This window comes from Vulpes lagopus, chromosome 11 (genome assembly GCF_018345385.1).
Source record: "Vulpes lagopus strain Blue_001 chromosome 11, ASM1834538v1, whole genome shotgun sequence".
Lineage (NCBI taxonomy): Eukaryota > Metazoa > Chordata > Mammalia > Carnivora > Canidae > Vulpes > Vulpes lagopus.
In genome coordinates, this window is record NC_054834.1 from 77848658 (window position 1) to 77864408 (window position 15751).

Below are 15751 nucleotides of genomic sequence, written 5' to 3' on the forward strand. Positions count from 1 at the left end.
TCACAGTAATGCAGGTAAGTGTCACCTGAGGAAGGATGTCTAGTCACCAGGAAGATCCTCTGTTCTGGGCTGGTGGCATCCGATTCCCCATTTGCTCTTCCTTCCTTCCATTTGTCTTTCACAGACTGCACACTTGGGGCTGTCTTGGGAACAGATGAGAAGAGGGACCTGGGTCTTCCTTGTGACTTTGTGGCCTGAGAACCTGTGTGAGGGGACAGAATGAGAATGGCTCCATCTCTCAGAGGAGGCTGCACACTGAGCCTCCAGATCCATGGCTACAACCAGAGGCACATTAAAAAAAAAAAGATTTTATTTATTTATTTATTAGAGAGAGACTGAGAGGAGAGAGAGAGAGAACACAAGTGAGAAGGGGGAGGCACGGAGGGGGAGGGAGGGGAAAGAATCCCCGACAGATTCTGCACTGAGTGTGGAGCCCAACAGGGTCTCCATCCCATGACCCTGAGATCAAAACCTGAGCCGAAACCAAGAGTTGGATGCTTAACCCACTAAGCCACCCAGGTGCCCCCAGCAGCACATTTATTAATTTGCTGTGAGAAATGTCTAGTAGACTGGACAAGTATATTCTCCCCCTGTGGACAAGTCATTAAGATTGGGTGGCGAGCACAACTTAGTATGAAGGCCCTGGTTGAAGGGACACCCAGTCAAAGTTCCTGCCAACGGAAGCTGCAGTGGTTGGTCCATTGCTCCTTGTCCCTGCTCGGGACACCCCTGTCTCTCTGGTGTTGTTGCCCATCCCTCCTCTTTGGCACAGCAGCCCTTTCTATTCACCCAGCGGGGCACAGTACACTGGATTAGATTTACACTTCCTAGATGACACCCCATTCACATGACTCCCTCAGCACCTTGGTGGATCACAGGATGTGACAGAAATCTTTTCCCCTAGTCAGGGACAATCTCTTGGTTCATCCCCAGAGATGGCTCACTCTGTCCATTGTCTGTGAATCTGCCAGCCTAATTTGGAGGGCAATCTTATTTCCAAGACTTGTCCATTGATGCACCCCCAGGATTTGAGACCAGGGCCCATTTCCAAGGAGGGCCTCCAGGGCTGGATGAGGAGCCTGGACTTTATCCCATAGGAGACTGGTAGCACAGAAGGATTTTAAACACAAGTGTGGCATTTTGGTTTGGTTTCTGGCAGTTGTGGGAAGAGTAGTGTGGAAGAGAGCAAGACTGAAGTCTTAGAGATTATTTGGGGGCTGAATAATGATTCCAAGGAACCTCCTCTGTGTTAGAGGGAGGCAGAGAATGGAAGAAGCTGCAGTGTTGAGTATGAAGGTAGGGGAAGGACCACAGGACTAGGAACGAAGGTGGCCTCTAGAAATGGGAAAGCAACGAACCAGATTCTTCTCCAGAGTCTTCAGAAGGAACATAGCCTGCTGACATCTTGATTTTTAGCACAGTGAAACCATTTTGGACTTCTGATCCCTAGACCCATATAATAATAAATTTTTAAAGCCACCAAGTTTCTGGTAATTTGTTATAGCAGCCATAGGAAATGAATTTAGAGGCTATTTGCAATAACCCAGGCTACAGATGGTGAACGTCTGCTATTGGCAGCAAGGGTACCAGGAAGGGGACAGGGTCAAGGTAAACTGAGGACATAGACTCAGAGACTGATTGGACACATAGGTTCGGGGGCAGAGGCCCTTCTCCTGCCCTGTACCCCAAAGCCTGCTCCTCATCTCATTTGTCCTGCAAGGCAGCCCTGACCCGAGCCTTCACTCTGGCCCAAGCCTCTACTCTGACCCGGGGCTGAGGGAGTACCCCTTGGGCTACCAGAGCCCCAGGAGGGGATTCTAAAGGGCCCTCTATAGTTATGTGGCTTACAGTTACACAGGATGGTCGGGTGACACAGACACACAACTTCAGCTATTTTGTGGATTAACTAGACTTTTTCGATAGGCTAGGAATCTATTCTCTTGGTGGAGAACAAATCTGAATTCCAAACCCTGACATTGGCAACTATGCATGTTTAATCTATTTTCAGATTTTTTTTTTGCATGTACTATAGTTTTATAATTTTAGTTTGCTCATGGAAAGATGTGGGGTGGTTTACTACAGATGAGTCATCATCACATAGTCCCATGTGCCTGTTGGTGTATTCTGTAAGTGCTTGGGAGGGGCGTGCTCTAATTACACGTTTCAGAATGCATTGTTTGTGTGGCCCCGCCAGCATCAATCCAGGTATGCCTTATCTTCTACCCGAAGCCATTTTCAGTGGCAATCACCCTGCGGAGAATGACTACCCACCGTCCCTTGGCCTTCACAAACGGCATGCCTTGCATCAGCCATAAACTAGACATAATTTTATCCACATCATCTTGATAAAGTTGATGAGGGCTGGTTTTGCTTCCTCTTCCTGCCTTGTGACACATTTATAGATTTTTTCTGCCAGGCTAACCTCAACTGTCTTATGTGTTAAGGGTGTAAAACTGAAGCTTTCCTAGCAATCAATCAATTCAGAGTACACATTGACTTACAGGAAGGGCAAGCCCCGGGATTTTGCAATGTGACAGCCCTGTCTGTTACCATTCCTCTTTTCCTTCAAGAGTACACGTTCCTTTGTTGGCAGGTTGTGGGGGTAACAGACTGTTTTCAAAGACCGTTCTCACCCAGATTCACACATTAGTTGACTATGTAATCGAGGAATGTGGTCTTTCCCCTGGGCTCCTCCTCAGAGGTATGAATGCCAAAACTAATACAGTGCTAAAAACACAATTTCTTGGTCCCCCCTTGTTTTTTTAATTTTATATATTTTTAAAGATTTTATTTATTTATTCATGAGAGATACAGAGAGGGGAAAAGACACAGGCAGAGGGAGAAGCAGGTGCCCTGTGGGGAGCCCAATGTGGGACTGGATCCCAGGACTCCGGGATCATGCCCTGAGCCAAAGGCTGACCCTCAACCACTGAGCCACCCACATGCCCTTCCCTCTTGATATATGCACATATATAATTTTTTTCTTTCTTGGGCTGCATTTAAAGTTTTTTCTTTACATAGTTTGCATGTAATGCTTCTCAAATGCAGGAGGCTTATATTCATACACTGGCCTCCTTGTGTTTTAGTTTGGCATATATTCACAGTGAAAAAGGCTGATTATATAATTATATATTCTATGATACAGGGGTAGACAAACTTTTTCTCCTTCTGTCCTCTTCCTTCTTCAGATGTAGAAACTCTTCTTAGCTCGAGGTCCATTCAAAAACAGGCCACAGCTTAAATGTTGGCTGTTGGCTAGAGTTTGCGGACCTGCGCTCTCACTTATGGGTAGGCACCATGCAGACAGAAGAGGACCCAAAGAGCATTCCTTTCCTTCACTTCTCTAATTTCCTTCTGCTTTCTGGCAACATGCATCACACGGACTTGTGCTCTTTCTGTGGTTGGGATCAGTTCATCTTGTGTTCTGCTCTTTTAAAACTGACAGCTCAAACACACACACACACACACACACACACACACACACACACAAACCCTAAAAAACAAAAAATAAAAAACAACAGAAAAGCCCCTGACAGCTCATGCTCCTGTGGATCACCTACGTCTCTAGCCCCCTTGAGGCGGACATTCGCTGCAATATAATTGTATTTCCTTTCATCTCAAGATACCTGTGTTGTATTTGCCCTAGGTAAATACTTCCTTGGCTGTGAATAGGTAATTAAAATTCTGAATCTTTTATGGCCCTGGATCCTTATCCGTTTGAACAATACTCACATTGGTGGATGGCTGACAGGAGGCAAAGGTATGTGAGTTAATGATGACCTGGATGCAGGAGAACTCGGGGCCTGGCAGTCAGGAAGTGTAGGAGGTGGGAGAGTGGGAGGCCCCAAACCATGGTCCCACCTTTTACCAAGAATCTCTTTCAAAATTGCCAATCTTGATGGCCTGCTCTGGTATTTTTACCACCACAAAGTCCCTCCTTTGTGGTGGATGATGAAGGGTGGAGTGTGGTGTCCTGGCCTTAGGACGTGTGCGTGCACGTGTGTGTTTTGGGTGTGTGTGGGGGTCAGACATTGCTCATCCATCTCATTTATTGGCTCAGTGGATTCCTGCATCTGGAATCTCATTCCCTGTAGAGCAGGGGCTGAGGCCTGGGCTCTGGAATCTGGGTTGTGGGAAGACTAAATATGAAATTGCAAGAATGCCCCCCCCCCCCCCCGCCAGTAAGCAATCTATAAAGATAATTATTAGATTGCAGCTTTCTGCTTCCAGACTTGGAAAATGGAACGGGATGAGGTCGAAGGTCAGCTCTACCAGCGCCCCCACCCCACAGGGCCACAGGCCGTGGACTGCCGAGCTCTGCCTTGGAATCAACCCTCTGGGGATGGAATAGTTTCTAATTCCCAAAGAGCTGACACATCACTGGCAGCCCTGGCCCGGCATTTGTGTGGCTGTCCCTGGGTTTTCTCAGAATTCTGATTTTAAAAAAATCTCGAAAAGTAAAGCAATCACATAGACCATGAAAGAACCCCAGGCAGAAGTTGTATTTCATCATCCGTCCCGCGGAGAGCTCCGGGCCACGGCGTGCGGGGCGGGGGCCCTGAGGGCCCGAGGGCTGCTCCCCGACGCCTTGGCCGACATCGCCCCCTAGTGGCCGCGGCAGCCCCGGACGCCGAGGGCGGAGAGGGCGCGTCCCGCCGGCCTGCCGGGCTGGCTGGAACATTCCCTGCAGAGCTTTTTCCCTGCCCACCCCCAACCTCCATCCCCGCGCTCTGCGGATGCCCTTTCAGGGCCCGCCTCCCCTCTGAACGTCCTCCACTTTCATTCAGTGTCAGCGGGTGGTGAGGCCCGGGTCGGGCCGATTGCCCCGGAACAGGGGGCGTTTTGGGGGCTCTTATACCTACTTGGGATACATCTCTATGACAAGTTCCATTTTTCCCACATTTTGTTCTAGACGATTTTCTAAACCAATCATCAGTACTTTTGAGCAGTTGATACTGTGTGGCCACTGCAAAGGCCCTAAGGTAGGAAGGGGCTTGGCTCCTTTTTTTTTTTTTTTTTTTTTTTAAGATTTTATTTATTTCTTCATGAGAGACACACACAGAGAGGCAGAGACACAGGCAGAGGGAGAAGCAAGTTCCCTGTGGGGAGCCTGATGCGGGACTGGATCCCAAGACCCCAGGATCACGACCTGAGCCAAACCCCAGGGGCTTGGCTCTGAAAAAAAAACAAACAAACAAACCACTTGAAAGTGGGAAGGGAGGCAGGGAGAGGAGTGGGTGGTGGGTGGAGCAGAGGGAATGATAAGCAATGAGAAGGAAGGCAGAGGTGAGAGCCAGTGATGGGCAGGTTCTGCATTTTGCCTTGTATAAGAGCACTAGTAAAGTTTTGAAGGATTTTACTTGGTGGAGGAAGGGTGGCAGTCAAGGGGGGTTTTCACATGATTAAAATAACTTTGGCATTTGGGAGGAGATTGGACTGCAGGGGTGCAGAGTATCTGGGAGGCCCTTGGGTTGTGACGTGAGAAATGGATGGTGTGGCCCTGAATGACCCCGTGGACATGGAGGGAGTTCCCAGATGCTCTAGAGGTAGACTTGCTTGTCTGGATGCACGGGCACTGCCCAGGGAGGGGTCAGGGATGCCTGTCCATCTGGCTGGAGGAGCTGGGAGGATAGATGTAGAATTTACCAAGATTAGAAACTGCCTAGGGTGAGAGGGGTGGAGTATGAGCTCTGCTGGACAAGTGGAGTTTGTGAGGTGGGGTAGATGATCTGGGCAGAAGATCTGGGGACTTTTGGCGACAGGTAACAAAACCCAGAGGAAAAGTTCTTTAGAAAGGTTCTAAATTTTCTCCTGGGGTCCCAGGGCTAGGTTCAGCGAGGTTTGAAGAAGGAAGTGGGATGTCCCAGGCATCCTTCACACTTGGTCCTCCGTGCATCTACCTGATGGCCCTTCTTGCTTTACCCTTTGCCTGGGATGCCCTCTCCTCCTCCTCCAGTCGCCGGCTCCTGTATCACTTCAAGTCTCTGTTCAAATCCTAAGAAGAGGTACAGTTGGCCTGTCTAAGCTACCCCAGCTCACATCACTCTGTGGATTTCTTCTCCTTTTTTTTTTTTTTTTAACATTTTATTTGTTTATTCATGAGAAACACACAGAGAGAGGCAGAGACACAGGCAGAGGGAGAAGCAGGCTCCATGCAGGGAGCCCGATGCAGGACTCCATCCCAGGGCCCTGGGACCACGCCCTGAATCAAAGGCAGATGCTCAACGGCTGAGCCACCCAAACGTCCCTTCTGTGGTTTTTATCACTGTTTCAATTACCTGTTTACTTATTTACCTGTGCATGTTGCCAGAGCTGGTGATCTTCTCCATTTGACTGCCAGCTCCCTGAGAGCTGAAGCCCCTGCTTTATTCACATTGCCATACTTGGGCTGTCATGAAGTTCTGGCCTGGAGCGAGTGCTTTATGCATACTTGTTGGCTTATGAAATCTGCTCCTGGCTTCCTCAGAGTGCCCAGCACCACTATGAACACATCCAAAGTGCCAGTGAATACCTAGGGATTAGTTCCATGCCCGAAGACTCCTTTGCCACGGAAGAAAGGGGTGATCAATTCCATTTCTGCAGGAAAGTTGACTGAACAGGGACTCAGGGAAGGGCGCGGGGGCGCAGGGCATTGTGCAAGAGCATCACCTCATGGGTGGTGGGCAGCAGTAGCCCGGTGCTGACCAGCCCTGTGATTGTGACACCACTCCCCACCCCCTAGATCCTCTTCTGGGTGGATATGTCTTGAAAGTAGGACTGATGTGAATTTACAGTCTGACTTGTAGGCTTTGCAACTTAAACCTGGAAATACAGGGGGGCCTGGGTCGCTCAGCTGGTTAAGCATCTGATTCTTTTTTTTTTTTTTTATAATGATGACTTCTTTTTTTTTTAAATTTTTATTTATTTATGATAGTCACACAGAGAGAGAGAGGCAGAGACATAGGCAGAAGGAGAAGCAGGCTCGGTCTCCAGGATCGTGCCCTGGGCCAAAGGCAAGGCGCCAAACCGCTGCGCCACCCAGGGATCCCATAAGCATCTGATTCTTGATCTGAGCCCAGGTCTTGATCTCAGGGTCGTGAATTCAAGCCCCTTGTTGGGCTCCACACAGATTGTGGAGACTACTTAAAACCAAACCAAACCAAACAAACCTGGAAATATAATGTCTTAACCATGATGACAGATAAAGCATCTAGAAAATACATAAGCAGGTTTTTTTTCCCCTATTCTCCACACCATTTAAAAAATAGTTGGAGGGCGCCTGAGTGGCTCAGTGGTTGAGTGTCTGCCTTTGGCTCAGGTTATGGTCCTGGGGTCCTGGGATCGAGTCCCACATTGGGCTCCCCACAGGGAGCCTACCTCTCCCTCTGCCTGTGTTTCTGCCTCTCTCTCTGTATCTCTCATGAATAAATAAATAAAGTCTTAAATAGTTTGATAAATAATTTCATGTAGCATATATGAAGTGAACAAAACCCTACCTTCTCTGAGGACTTTACATGACTCTCTGCTGGTGCTGAGAAGTCAGGGTCTGCCATCCTCCAAGGCACTTCCAAACACCCTGGATCCCTAATCAAGGAACTGAACCCTATACCCGCTCCAGGTTTTGTTGCCTGAGTGTGTTACAAGAACCCGATTCCTCCCATGAGTGGTTGTGTGCTGGGTGTGATGTGAGGCGCTCTGATGCAGGCCCATCCAGCCCCAAAGAGGTCCCAGATACTCTGTCCACATGCTTGAAATGGACGTTTCCATTTATCTTTGGGCTACACAACTCTCTGCAAAGCGCCATCTCTGCTTGTAGGTGTGTCTGGATAGCACAATTAACTCAAATATTTACAGCTTAGTTAATTTCATCAGTAAATGGCTGGAGGTTGAGGACTCTGTCTGAGGTCAGCCACCACTGTATATGGACCCCCTTTTTATTCTCCTGTAGGGTTAAGTTTGAGCAGGGCCCTGGATGGCTCTCTGCCCAGGCAAGAGCGTGTGTGCTGGACACCATCTCGCCTCTTGTGGCTAGCCTGGTGTTGGGGGGGGGGGTGCAGAAGTGAGTCACCTGGGCCCCTCAGAGATATGTTTTAATGGCTACTGCCTTTTTCTTTGCACCTGTGATCCTTACCCTAGCAGTAGCGGATCTTCTCACTCTAGCAGGCAAACAAAAAAGAGGTGGAGTGGGGGGCACAAGTGTGAGATGCTTATGCTTTATTGAGGGGAGCCAGGCTGGGGACAGAGTGGAAGAAGCATCTGGGGAGCAGCAGGAGCTTCAGCAGTTGGAGATCTTCAGCTTCTAAACCCTAAGCACACTCTGGGCTTTTTATGACTGCCCCCTAAAACAAACAAACAAACAAACAAACAAACAAACAAACAAACAATGGTGAGCAAACCTCAAAGTTAGGCCAAGATGTCTACATGCAGAAACTTCAATGTCAATTCAGAGGTTCAGTAGCTCTAGGAAGAGCTAAGCTTCTAAGAGTTTTGATTATTTCTTGGAAGCCTCTTAAAAAGGGTAAGAGTATTGGGGCACCTGGGTGGCTCAGTGGTTGAGCATCTGCCTTTGGCTCAGGTCCTGATCCTGGGGTTCTGGGTTCAAGTCCCCCATCAGGCTCCCTGCAGGGAGCCTGCTTCTCCCTCTGCCTGTGTCTCTGCCATTCTCTGTGTTTTTCGTGAACAAATGAATAAATAAAAACATCTTAAAAAAAAAAAAGTAAGATGACTGAATCTGCTTCCTGGAGGAATATGCGCACCAGGACTCTCCTCTCTGGATTAGAAAGGGGTCAGTAGAAATGCGGCAAGGCTGTATAGCCCAGGGACCAGGGTGGGGTGGGGTGGAGGGTAGGGAGTGGGGACCCACTGCTAAGCAGCATGAATGAAGGGAGCTGTGTACCGTGAACTTTAGGATGTTCTCGGTGGTGGTTGAGGGGAGGGTGTCCACCAGACTCTTCAGCTGGATCATTGCATCTTTCATGTCTGCGTCTGGGTTGAAAAATTCAAGTGCAGCCTGGTAACTGGAAGGCGTGTCCAGGAAGAGGGCTTTGATGACATTTAGAAAGTTCTGGCAGATCTCTGCAGAAGCTGAAGCAGGGAAAAGAGAGAGTACATGTGTCAGGCCCCTTTCCAAGCTGGCCGGGCCCTGGCTGGGCCTGCCCCAGATGTAAGCAGGGGGGCCTGTCAGCAGGAGGTAGCGCCTTTCTAGTTGCTGGGATGGTGCTGAATGTAGTGCTGGTGCTCCTTGGCACTGTGGGGAGACTTCCTGGGGTTGCAGCCAGCCTTTCGTGGCTTACCCTCCTTGCACTTCCTGGGTGGGGGTGGGGCGGGGTGCATTTGTTCTTTCTTTCCTTTTTTCTTTTTTTTAAAGGTTTTATTTATTCATTCATGAGAGAGACACACAGAGAAAGAGAGAGAGAGGCAGAGCCAGGCAGAGAGAGAAGCAGGCTCACTGCAGAGAGCCTGATGTGGGACTCGATCACAGGTCTCCAGGATCACACCCTGGGCCAAAGGTGGTGCTAAACCGCTGAGCCACCCGGGCCCCCCCCCCAATTTGTTCTTTCTGTTAGAGTTCTAGGCAGAGCACTGATGAAAGAAGTTGCTGATCTGATCTTTTACGTAATGTGGGGTTTGGGAAGAGGCTACCGAGGGTTTCTGGTTATTGTTCTGCCAGTAACATGCCTCTTACCAATGGTTAGTGATGGTCTGAGCCACTTGCCATGGGGGTGGGGAGGTGGCTGGTACAGGGATGCATGGGGCAGTCGGGCCACACAGAAAGAAGTACTTGCATGGGCCAAGTGCAAGCCCCTGAGCTGGCCCAGAAGAGGCTTCCTCCATGAGCTCTGGGTCCCTGTGGTGCACTTACTCACCTGCCCACAAGCCTCCGTGTCCATGCCTGGCCCTACAATGTTCCCTCCGCCTGGAGTGCTCCCTGGATTGTGCTCCCCCTTTAGGCCCCTGCCCCAGGAACATGTGGGGCAGTCACTGGTTCCTATGCCTTGAGTCTCAGTCTCCATTCTGGAATTCTTTGCCATGTGTGCAAAGTTTCCGCTTCCCTGCCTTGGACTCCAGGGACCCCAAAGTGGCCACTCCAAGTCAGATGCCCTCCAGAACTTAGAGTCCTGCTTTGCAACTTACTATGTCACCTGGCAAAGTAATTTATCTTTATGTGGCTCCACTTTCTCATCTGTAAAATGGGAATAGTATCCCAATTTCACAGGGTTATTGTTAAGAATGAAAAGGGGTTCAGATTAGTGATTGGCACATGGTCGGTGCTGAATAAATGGGCGATATTATTATTGTTATTATTACCTGTGTGCACAGACAAGTATACACATGCATCCCAGATCCACCCCCTAACATATTTCAGCCCCACCTTGCTGAGCCGCCTGCTCTATGCACAGCACTGAGATCTAATTAATGTACAATTGGCCTTTGAACAACATGGGATTGAACTGCCTGGGGCCCCTTACATGTGAATTTTTTTCAATAGGTGTGTTGGAAATCTTTTTTGAGGGGATCCCTGGGTGGCTCAGCAGTTTAGTGCCTGCCTTTGGCCCAGGGCGCAATCCTGGAGTCCCTGGATCAAGTCCCACGTTGGGCTCCCGGCATGGAGCCTGCTTCTTTCTCCTCCTGTGTCCCTGCCTCTCTTTCTCTCTTTATGTCTATCATAAATAAATAAATCTTAAAAAAAAAATTAAATACCCCAAAGAATATTTAAAAAAAGAAAAATGAAATCTTTTTTGAGATTTGCGACAATTTGGAAAGACTCACGAATGAACTGGATAGCCTAGAAAAAAATGAAAAACACTAAGAAAAAGTTGGGTATTATTGTCAGAACACAGTATATAATACATATAACATACAAAATATGTGTTAATCAACGATTATTGGTAAGGTTTCTGGTCAAGAGCAGGCTAGGAGTAGTTAAAAGTCAAAAGTTATAGGCAGATTTTTGAATGTGTGGGGGGCAGTCAGCATGCTGAAGCCCTATGCTGTTCAGGGGTCAACTGTACATGTCAGTCCAAAATGATGTTATTTCCCCTTAAAGACAAATATCTCTGTACAATAGTTGTCCCCAGTGCATCTTGGTTTTGGTTTTCCAACTCTCCTGCCACCAACCCCCAGGGTCATCAGACCTACCGCCATGGATGTCATGAAACTTTCAAAGGGAATTAATTGAAATTGGCTAAAAAAACAAAAAACAAAACCCCCAAAACCTTTTTGTTTGTGTTTGTTTATTAAAAGCAGTAGAAGAGGCTGATACAGAGTAAAAACCAATTCCCAAAAGATCACGGAGGTTGAGAGAGGTGGGATCCCCCTTGCTCTCTCTCTCTCTCTCTCTCCCCACCCCCCTTTTCCTCCTTCTCTCTCTCTCTCCCTCTCTTTCTCTCTTCCTCCTTCTTTCTCTCTCCCTCCCTCTCTCTCCTCATTCCTTCCCTCGTAGTGACAGCTGCAACTATTCAGAGACTCCTAATCTTTTTGGCAGAGGACAAAAATGTTTAGAAAACTCTACTCTGGTTTGGCAGTTTCCCAAAGGGAAGATCCCTTTCTAGAATATTCCTCTAAGCCCAGAATGGAAGATCTTGCCTTAGCTTGGATTTCTTTTGGAGACATGAGGCTCTGTAGCTCCTTCTAGCCCCTTTGACCGCCAGAGTGGTGTGAAGACCCCAAATGTGAAGGCAGCACTGTACCAAGGTCTCTTGGCATCTTGGGCTCTCTCCAAGACTGGGCTCTGAGGAGCTCATTATTATTCCTATGGGAATCTCCATATGGGATCTCCTCCATTCCAGCCTCTAGTCTGTTTTGAGTTGTTGGCTATGGAAGATGGGATCCCTTCCAGGTTTCCTCCCCGGCTCAGTGTGCTCCCCAAGTACCCGAGATAGGCCTGTTCGCAGACCCGGCTTCTTGGCTGGAAGTCAGCATTCCAGCTAAACAGCTGCCCCCTGTCCTAAGCAGAACCAGGGTGGGTGCAGGAAGGGTTCCTGAGCCTGGCCTGGGGGAGGGGTCTCTGGGAACTCACCAGGACTGCAGTAGAGAGCCAGGGTGACCAGGGCAAGGATGACAGCGAGCTTCATGGTGGGCAGGAGGCTGGCGAAGGAGGCCCTGGCCTGTCTCTGGACCCGGTGGTCTTGTGTGAGACATGCTCATTGGGGTGCCTTCTTAAATGCTCCAGGCTGTACCTGGAGGGAGGGAAAGGGGTGGGGCCTGGGCTCCATGGATGGGACCACACTATTTACTTGGGTATCAGCTTGGTGGGAAAGGTAAATATTCTCTTTTCTCAACCCTGTGGCTTTCCTCATTGGAACTGACCTCACAAAAATGAGGCACTTGGACAGCAGGAAACCCGGAGTGCCAAGTGGAAGCCACAAGAGGACCTAGGTCAGAGGGTATGGAGGCCTGGCTACCTGTGCCACACTCACTGAACCTGAGCCCTGAGCAGTCCAGGCAATTGCAGAGTCCACCCGGACCTATCACCCCAGGAAAGACTGAGGCCTGAGGCCCCTTACACATAGCTTGGGACTCCTGATGCTCCCCTGGGCTCCTCCCACTGCAGCTGGAGGGTCACGTGGACCAGAGCATCCATCTCTGTGGTCAGGCTTCAGGGCGACCCTGGACAGAAACACGCAGACAGATAAAGCCTTGCTCTGGAAAGCCCCCGAGAAACCCAAGCCTCAGATCAGACTGGAGAATGTGTTGCCTCAGGCTGACTCTGTGTCCGCCTGAAGCCGCTCTTATGTCTTATCCTCCTGATGGCCAAATCCATGGGCACTTTAGGCCTTATCTCACCTGCCCTCTTCATGGCTTTGACCTTTTTGACCTTTTGTTTCTTGAACTGTTCTCTCTCCTGCACTCCCACGGCCCTGTTCTTTCCTGATTTCCTCCATGATCATCCTTGTTCTTCAAATGTTTGCTTTTTACTGACTGTGCTTACCTGTGGAACGGTTCCAGACTTTGGTTGCAGCCCCTTTTGCCCTCCAGAGGCCACACCTACAGCTGCTCCCTTCTTTCTCCAGTGCCTGTGACTTAGGACACAGGCCTGGGCTGGCCAGACCCAACTCCTAACAGCTTCCCGTCCCTAGCTTGCCCTCCTTGGCCATCTGCAGGAAGACCAGCTGAATGATCTTTCTAAAACCTGCTGATCATGTCAATTCTCCTTCTTAAAACCCTTTGGAAAAAAAAAAAAAAAAACCCTTTGAAATCGTCCTCTTTTCCAACAGCGTAAAATTCAAGTGTGATCTACAAGGTCCTTGTCCACTGGCCTTTGCTTATCATTTGAGCCTCTTTCCCTACTTCCCCACATAGTGATTTGACTCTGTCTTAGTATTTGTGGATTCAGGAACATCCCATGTTTTCCTTTTTTTTTTTTTTTTTAAGATTTTATTTATTTATTTGACAGAGAGAGCAAGAAAGAGAGAGAGCAAGTGAGCAAGCAGGAGCTGGAGGATGGGCACAGGGAGAGGGAGAAGCAGACTCCCCGCTGAACAGGGAACCTGATGTGGGGCTCTATCCCAGGGCCCTGGGATCATGACCTGAGCTGAAGGCAGACACTTCATGGACTGGGCCACCCAGGAGCCCCATCCCATGTTTTTTTTTCTTCATGTCTTTCTACTTTTGCACAAAGGATGCCTCATGCCTGGAATATACATCTCCTGTCTTGTCTACTTCTCCAAATCTTGTCTGTACTTCAATATTCAATCAAATGTCCATTCATTCATTCTGAGCACCTGCTATGTGCCAAGCATTATCCTTAGGGGTGGGGATTGAGGTAGATATAGAGAAGCACTGCCTGGAGCTTGTCACCTGACTGTGAGGAGTGTGGTCAGCAGAGAGCCGCTAGATCCCCGTCACTTTGGGGTCTTCCCAGGCCCAGAAAGCTGCCCCGTTCAAGATCACACCCTTCTTGAGGCTGCTCCTCTCTGGTGACCAAGCAAGGAGGGCACTTCTGCACCGTGCAGAATGACTCCCATGGGTGACCCTGACTCCACAGCTTCCTGCCCAGCTGGCTGAGACTTTGCCAGGCCCTCACTGCAGGTGCATTGCAGGCCAGCTTTCCCTCCGCCCTTTCTGCCCCTTCCCTGAACAGTTACTATCCCTAACAGTAGCTTCCATGGAACCACCAACCCACAGCAGGGAAGCAGTGATGGCTGAGGCAGGCCCAGGTCCCTGACACTGTGGAACTTTGCGCTGGTGGCTGGGACAGGCAAGCAGGCAGTGAAGCCAATGACATAATTGCAGCGGCGCTTGGTGCTAGGAGAGAAGGAAGCAGGACGCGGGGTAGAGAATAGATGAGACCCACTTAGGTGGGGGAGTCCGGGGGCAGTTGCTCCAAGCCAAGCTGGTGACTCCATGCTAAGACCCACAGCACAGCATCTAGGCAGAGTGGACACCCAGCACTGGGGCCCTCAGGTAGGAAGGACCAGGGTATGTTCGAGGAACACAAATGGGCTATTGTGCCTGCAGTGGGGAGCCGGGACCAGGCGTACCGGCCCTGGGAGGGTAGGAGTCCAGATCACGCAGGCCTTTATGCTCATAGTCCTGGGAAGCTCTGGAAGGGGTTTCTTCTTTCAATGCTTTTAGAGAATGTGTTAAAATGCACATAATGCAAAGTTTACCATCTTTACTATAAGTGTATGTACAGTTCAGGGCCTGAATCCATTCACGCTGTGCAGCCATCCCCACCGTCCACCCTATAGCTCTTTCCATCTTACAAAACTGAAACTGTCCACATTGAACACTAATTCCCTCTCGTCCCCAACCGGTGGCAGTCCCCATTCTACTGTCTGTCTCTATGATTTTGATGACTAAGTGCCTCTCATATGTGTATGCTGTTCTCCACAGTTTGTGGCGTGGGCACCGTGCGTGTCCTGTTTTTGTTCCCGCCATCTCTCTCTGTAGGCTCCTTTCCCGGTTCCCCTGTTCATCTGTGTTCCTTCTTCCTTTCCCTCTCTCCCTCCTCTGTACTCTCTCCCTGGGCATCTCATCTGCGCTCATAGCTTCAGTTACTTCCTACGCTAAGACAACTCCCTATTTTTATCTACACGTCAGTGTAGCTAGCACACTCACTATACAGACACGGAAATTGAGGCAGAGAGGGTTGTAGAGGACTTAGAGCTGCAGCCTTGACCATCCAATGCCTGTTAGACACCGTCATCTCAATTTTTCAAAGGCCTTCAAACTCACTTTCTACAAAGTCAAACTCATGATCTTTGCTTCTAAGCCTGGTAGACCTCTCCCCAGGATTCCATCCATATCTTAGCAAATGACCTCACCACCCAAATGGTCACATAGCCTAGAGACACGTCTTTGACGCCTCACCCTCCCTGAGGTCATCTTGGCATGGCCCCATGTCCACCACCAAGTCTATAGGCTTGGACACAACTGTGATGGTGCCCCCTCGCTGTTCTCTGAGGGCCTTTCAGGATTGGTCAGCCTACCACCTAGGGTCTTCTCTTCCTCGTCCACTCCTTCTGGGGCCATCGGGTCAGGGCATCACAACGGGGTCCTGAAGCTTTAGTTTGATTATTTCTCTCTACTTTGGGAATATCACAGATTCGTGATAGGTTTATTTGAGGGGCTACTTATCTAAGAGGTAAGAAATCCACTGAAAGCTGAAAATGACAATCTGCTCATTATTAAAGGAAAAGAAGACAACAAAACTGCCATGATATTAAATACCACTTAGCTCCTGGGTCTGACTCCATGATCCAATGATCTGGTCTCTTGAGGCCAACCCATCTTTTGGGCTTAGTTATAGGTATCTGGGTCATTTACT

General features: G+C 49.2%; 1 protein-coding gene across 1 annotated transcript; it reads right to left on the reverse strand.

Moving 5' to 3' along the window:
- Positions 1-8178: 8178 nt before the first annotated feature.
- On the reverse strand, positions 8179-12116 carry SCGB1A1 (secretoglobin family 1A member 1). The gene is made up of 3 exons (XM_041723062.1): positions 11999-12116; positions 8876-9063; positions 8179-8318 (listed from the first exon to the last, which is right to left on the reverse strand). Exons 1-3 carry the CDS (start codon positions 12051-12053, stop codon positions 8286-8288), a joined length of 276 nt encoding a protein of 91 aa, XP_041578996.1. The 5' UTR covers positions 12054-12116; the 3' UTR covers positions 8179-8285.
- Between the last annotated feature and the right edge of the window lie 3635 nt (positions 12117-15751).

What these genes read in the sequence shown, in the direction of transcription:
- SCGB1A1 (XM_041723062.1), bottom strand. Translation starts at nt 12,053, where the DNA reads ATGAAGCTCGCTGTCATCCTTGCCCTGGTCACCCTGGCTCTCTACTGC. An exon ending in GGCTCTCTACTGCAGTCCTG is followed by an intron (nt 9,064 to 11,998) that starts GTGAGTTCCCAG and finishes TCCCTGCTTCAG; the next exon opens with CTTCTGCAGAGATCTGCCAG. An exon ending in AGAACATCCTAAAGTTCACG is followed by an intron (nt 8,319 to 8,875) that starts GTACACAGCTCC and finishes TGTTTGTTTTAG; the next exon opens with GGGGCAGTCATAAAAAGCCC.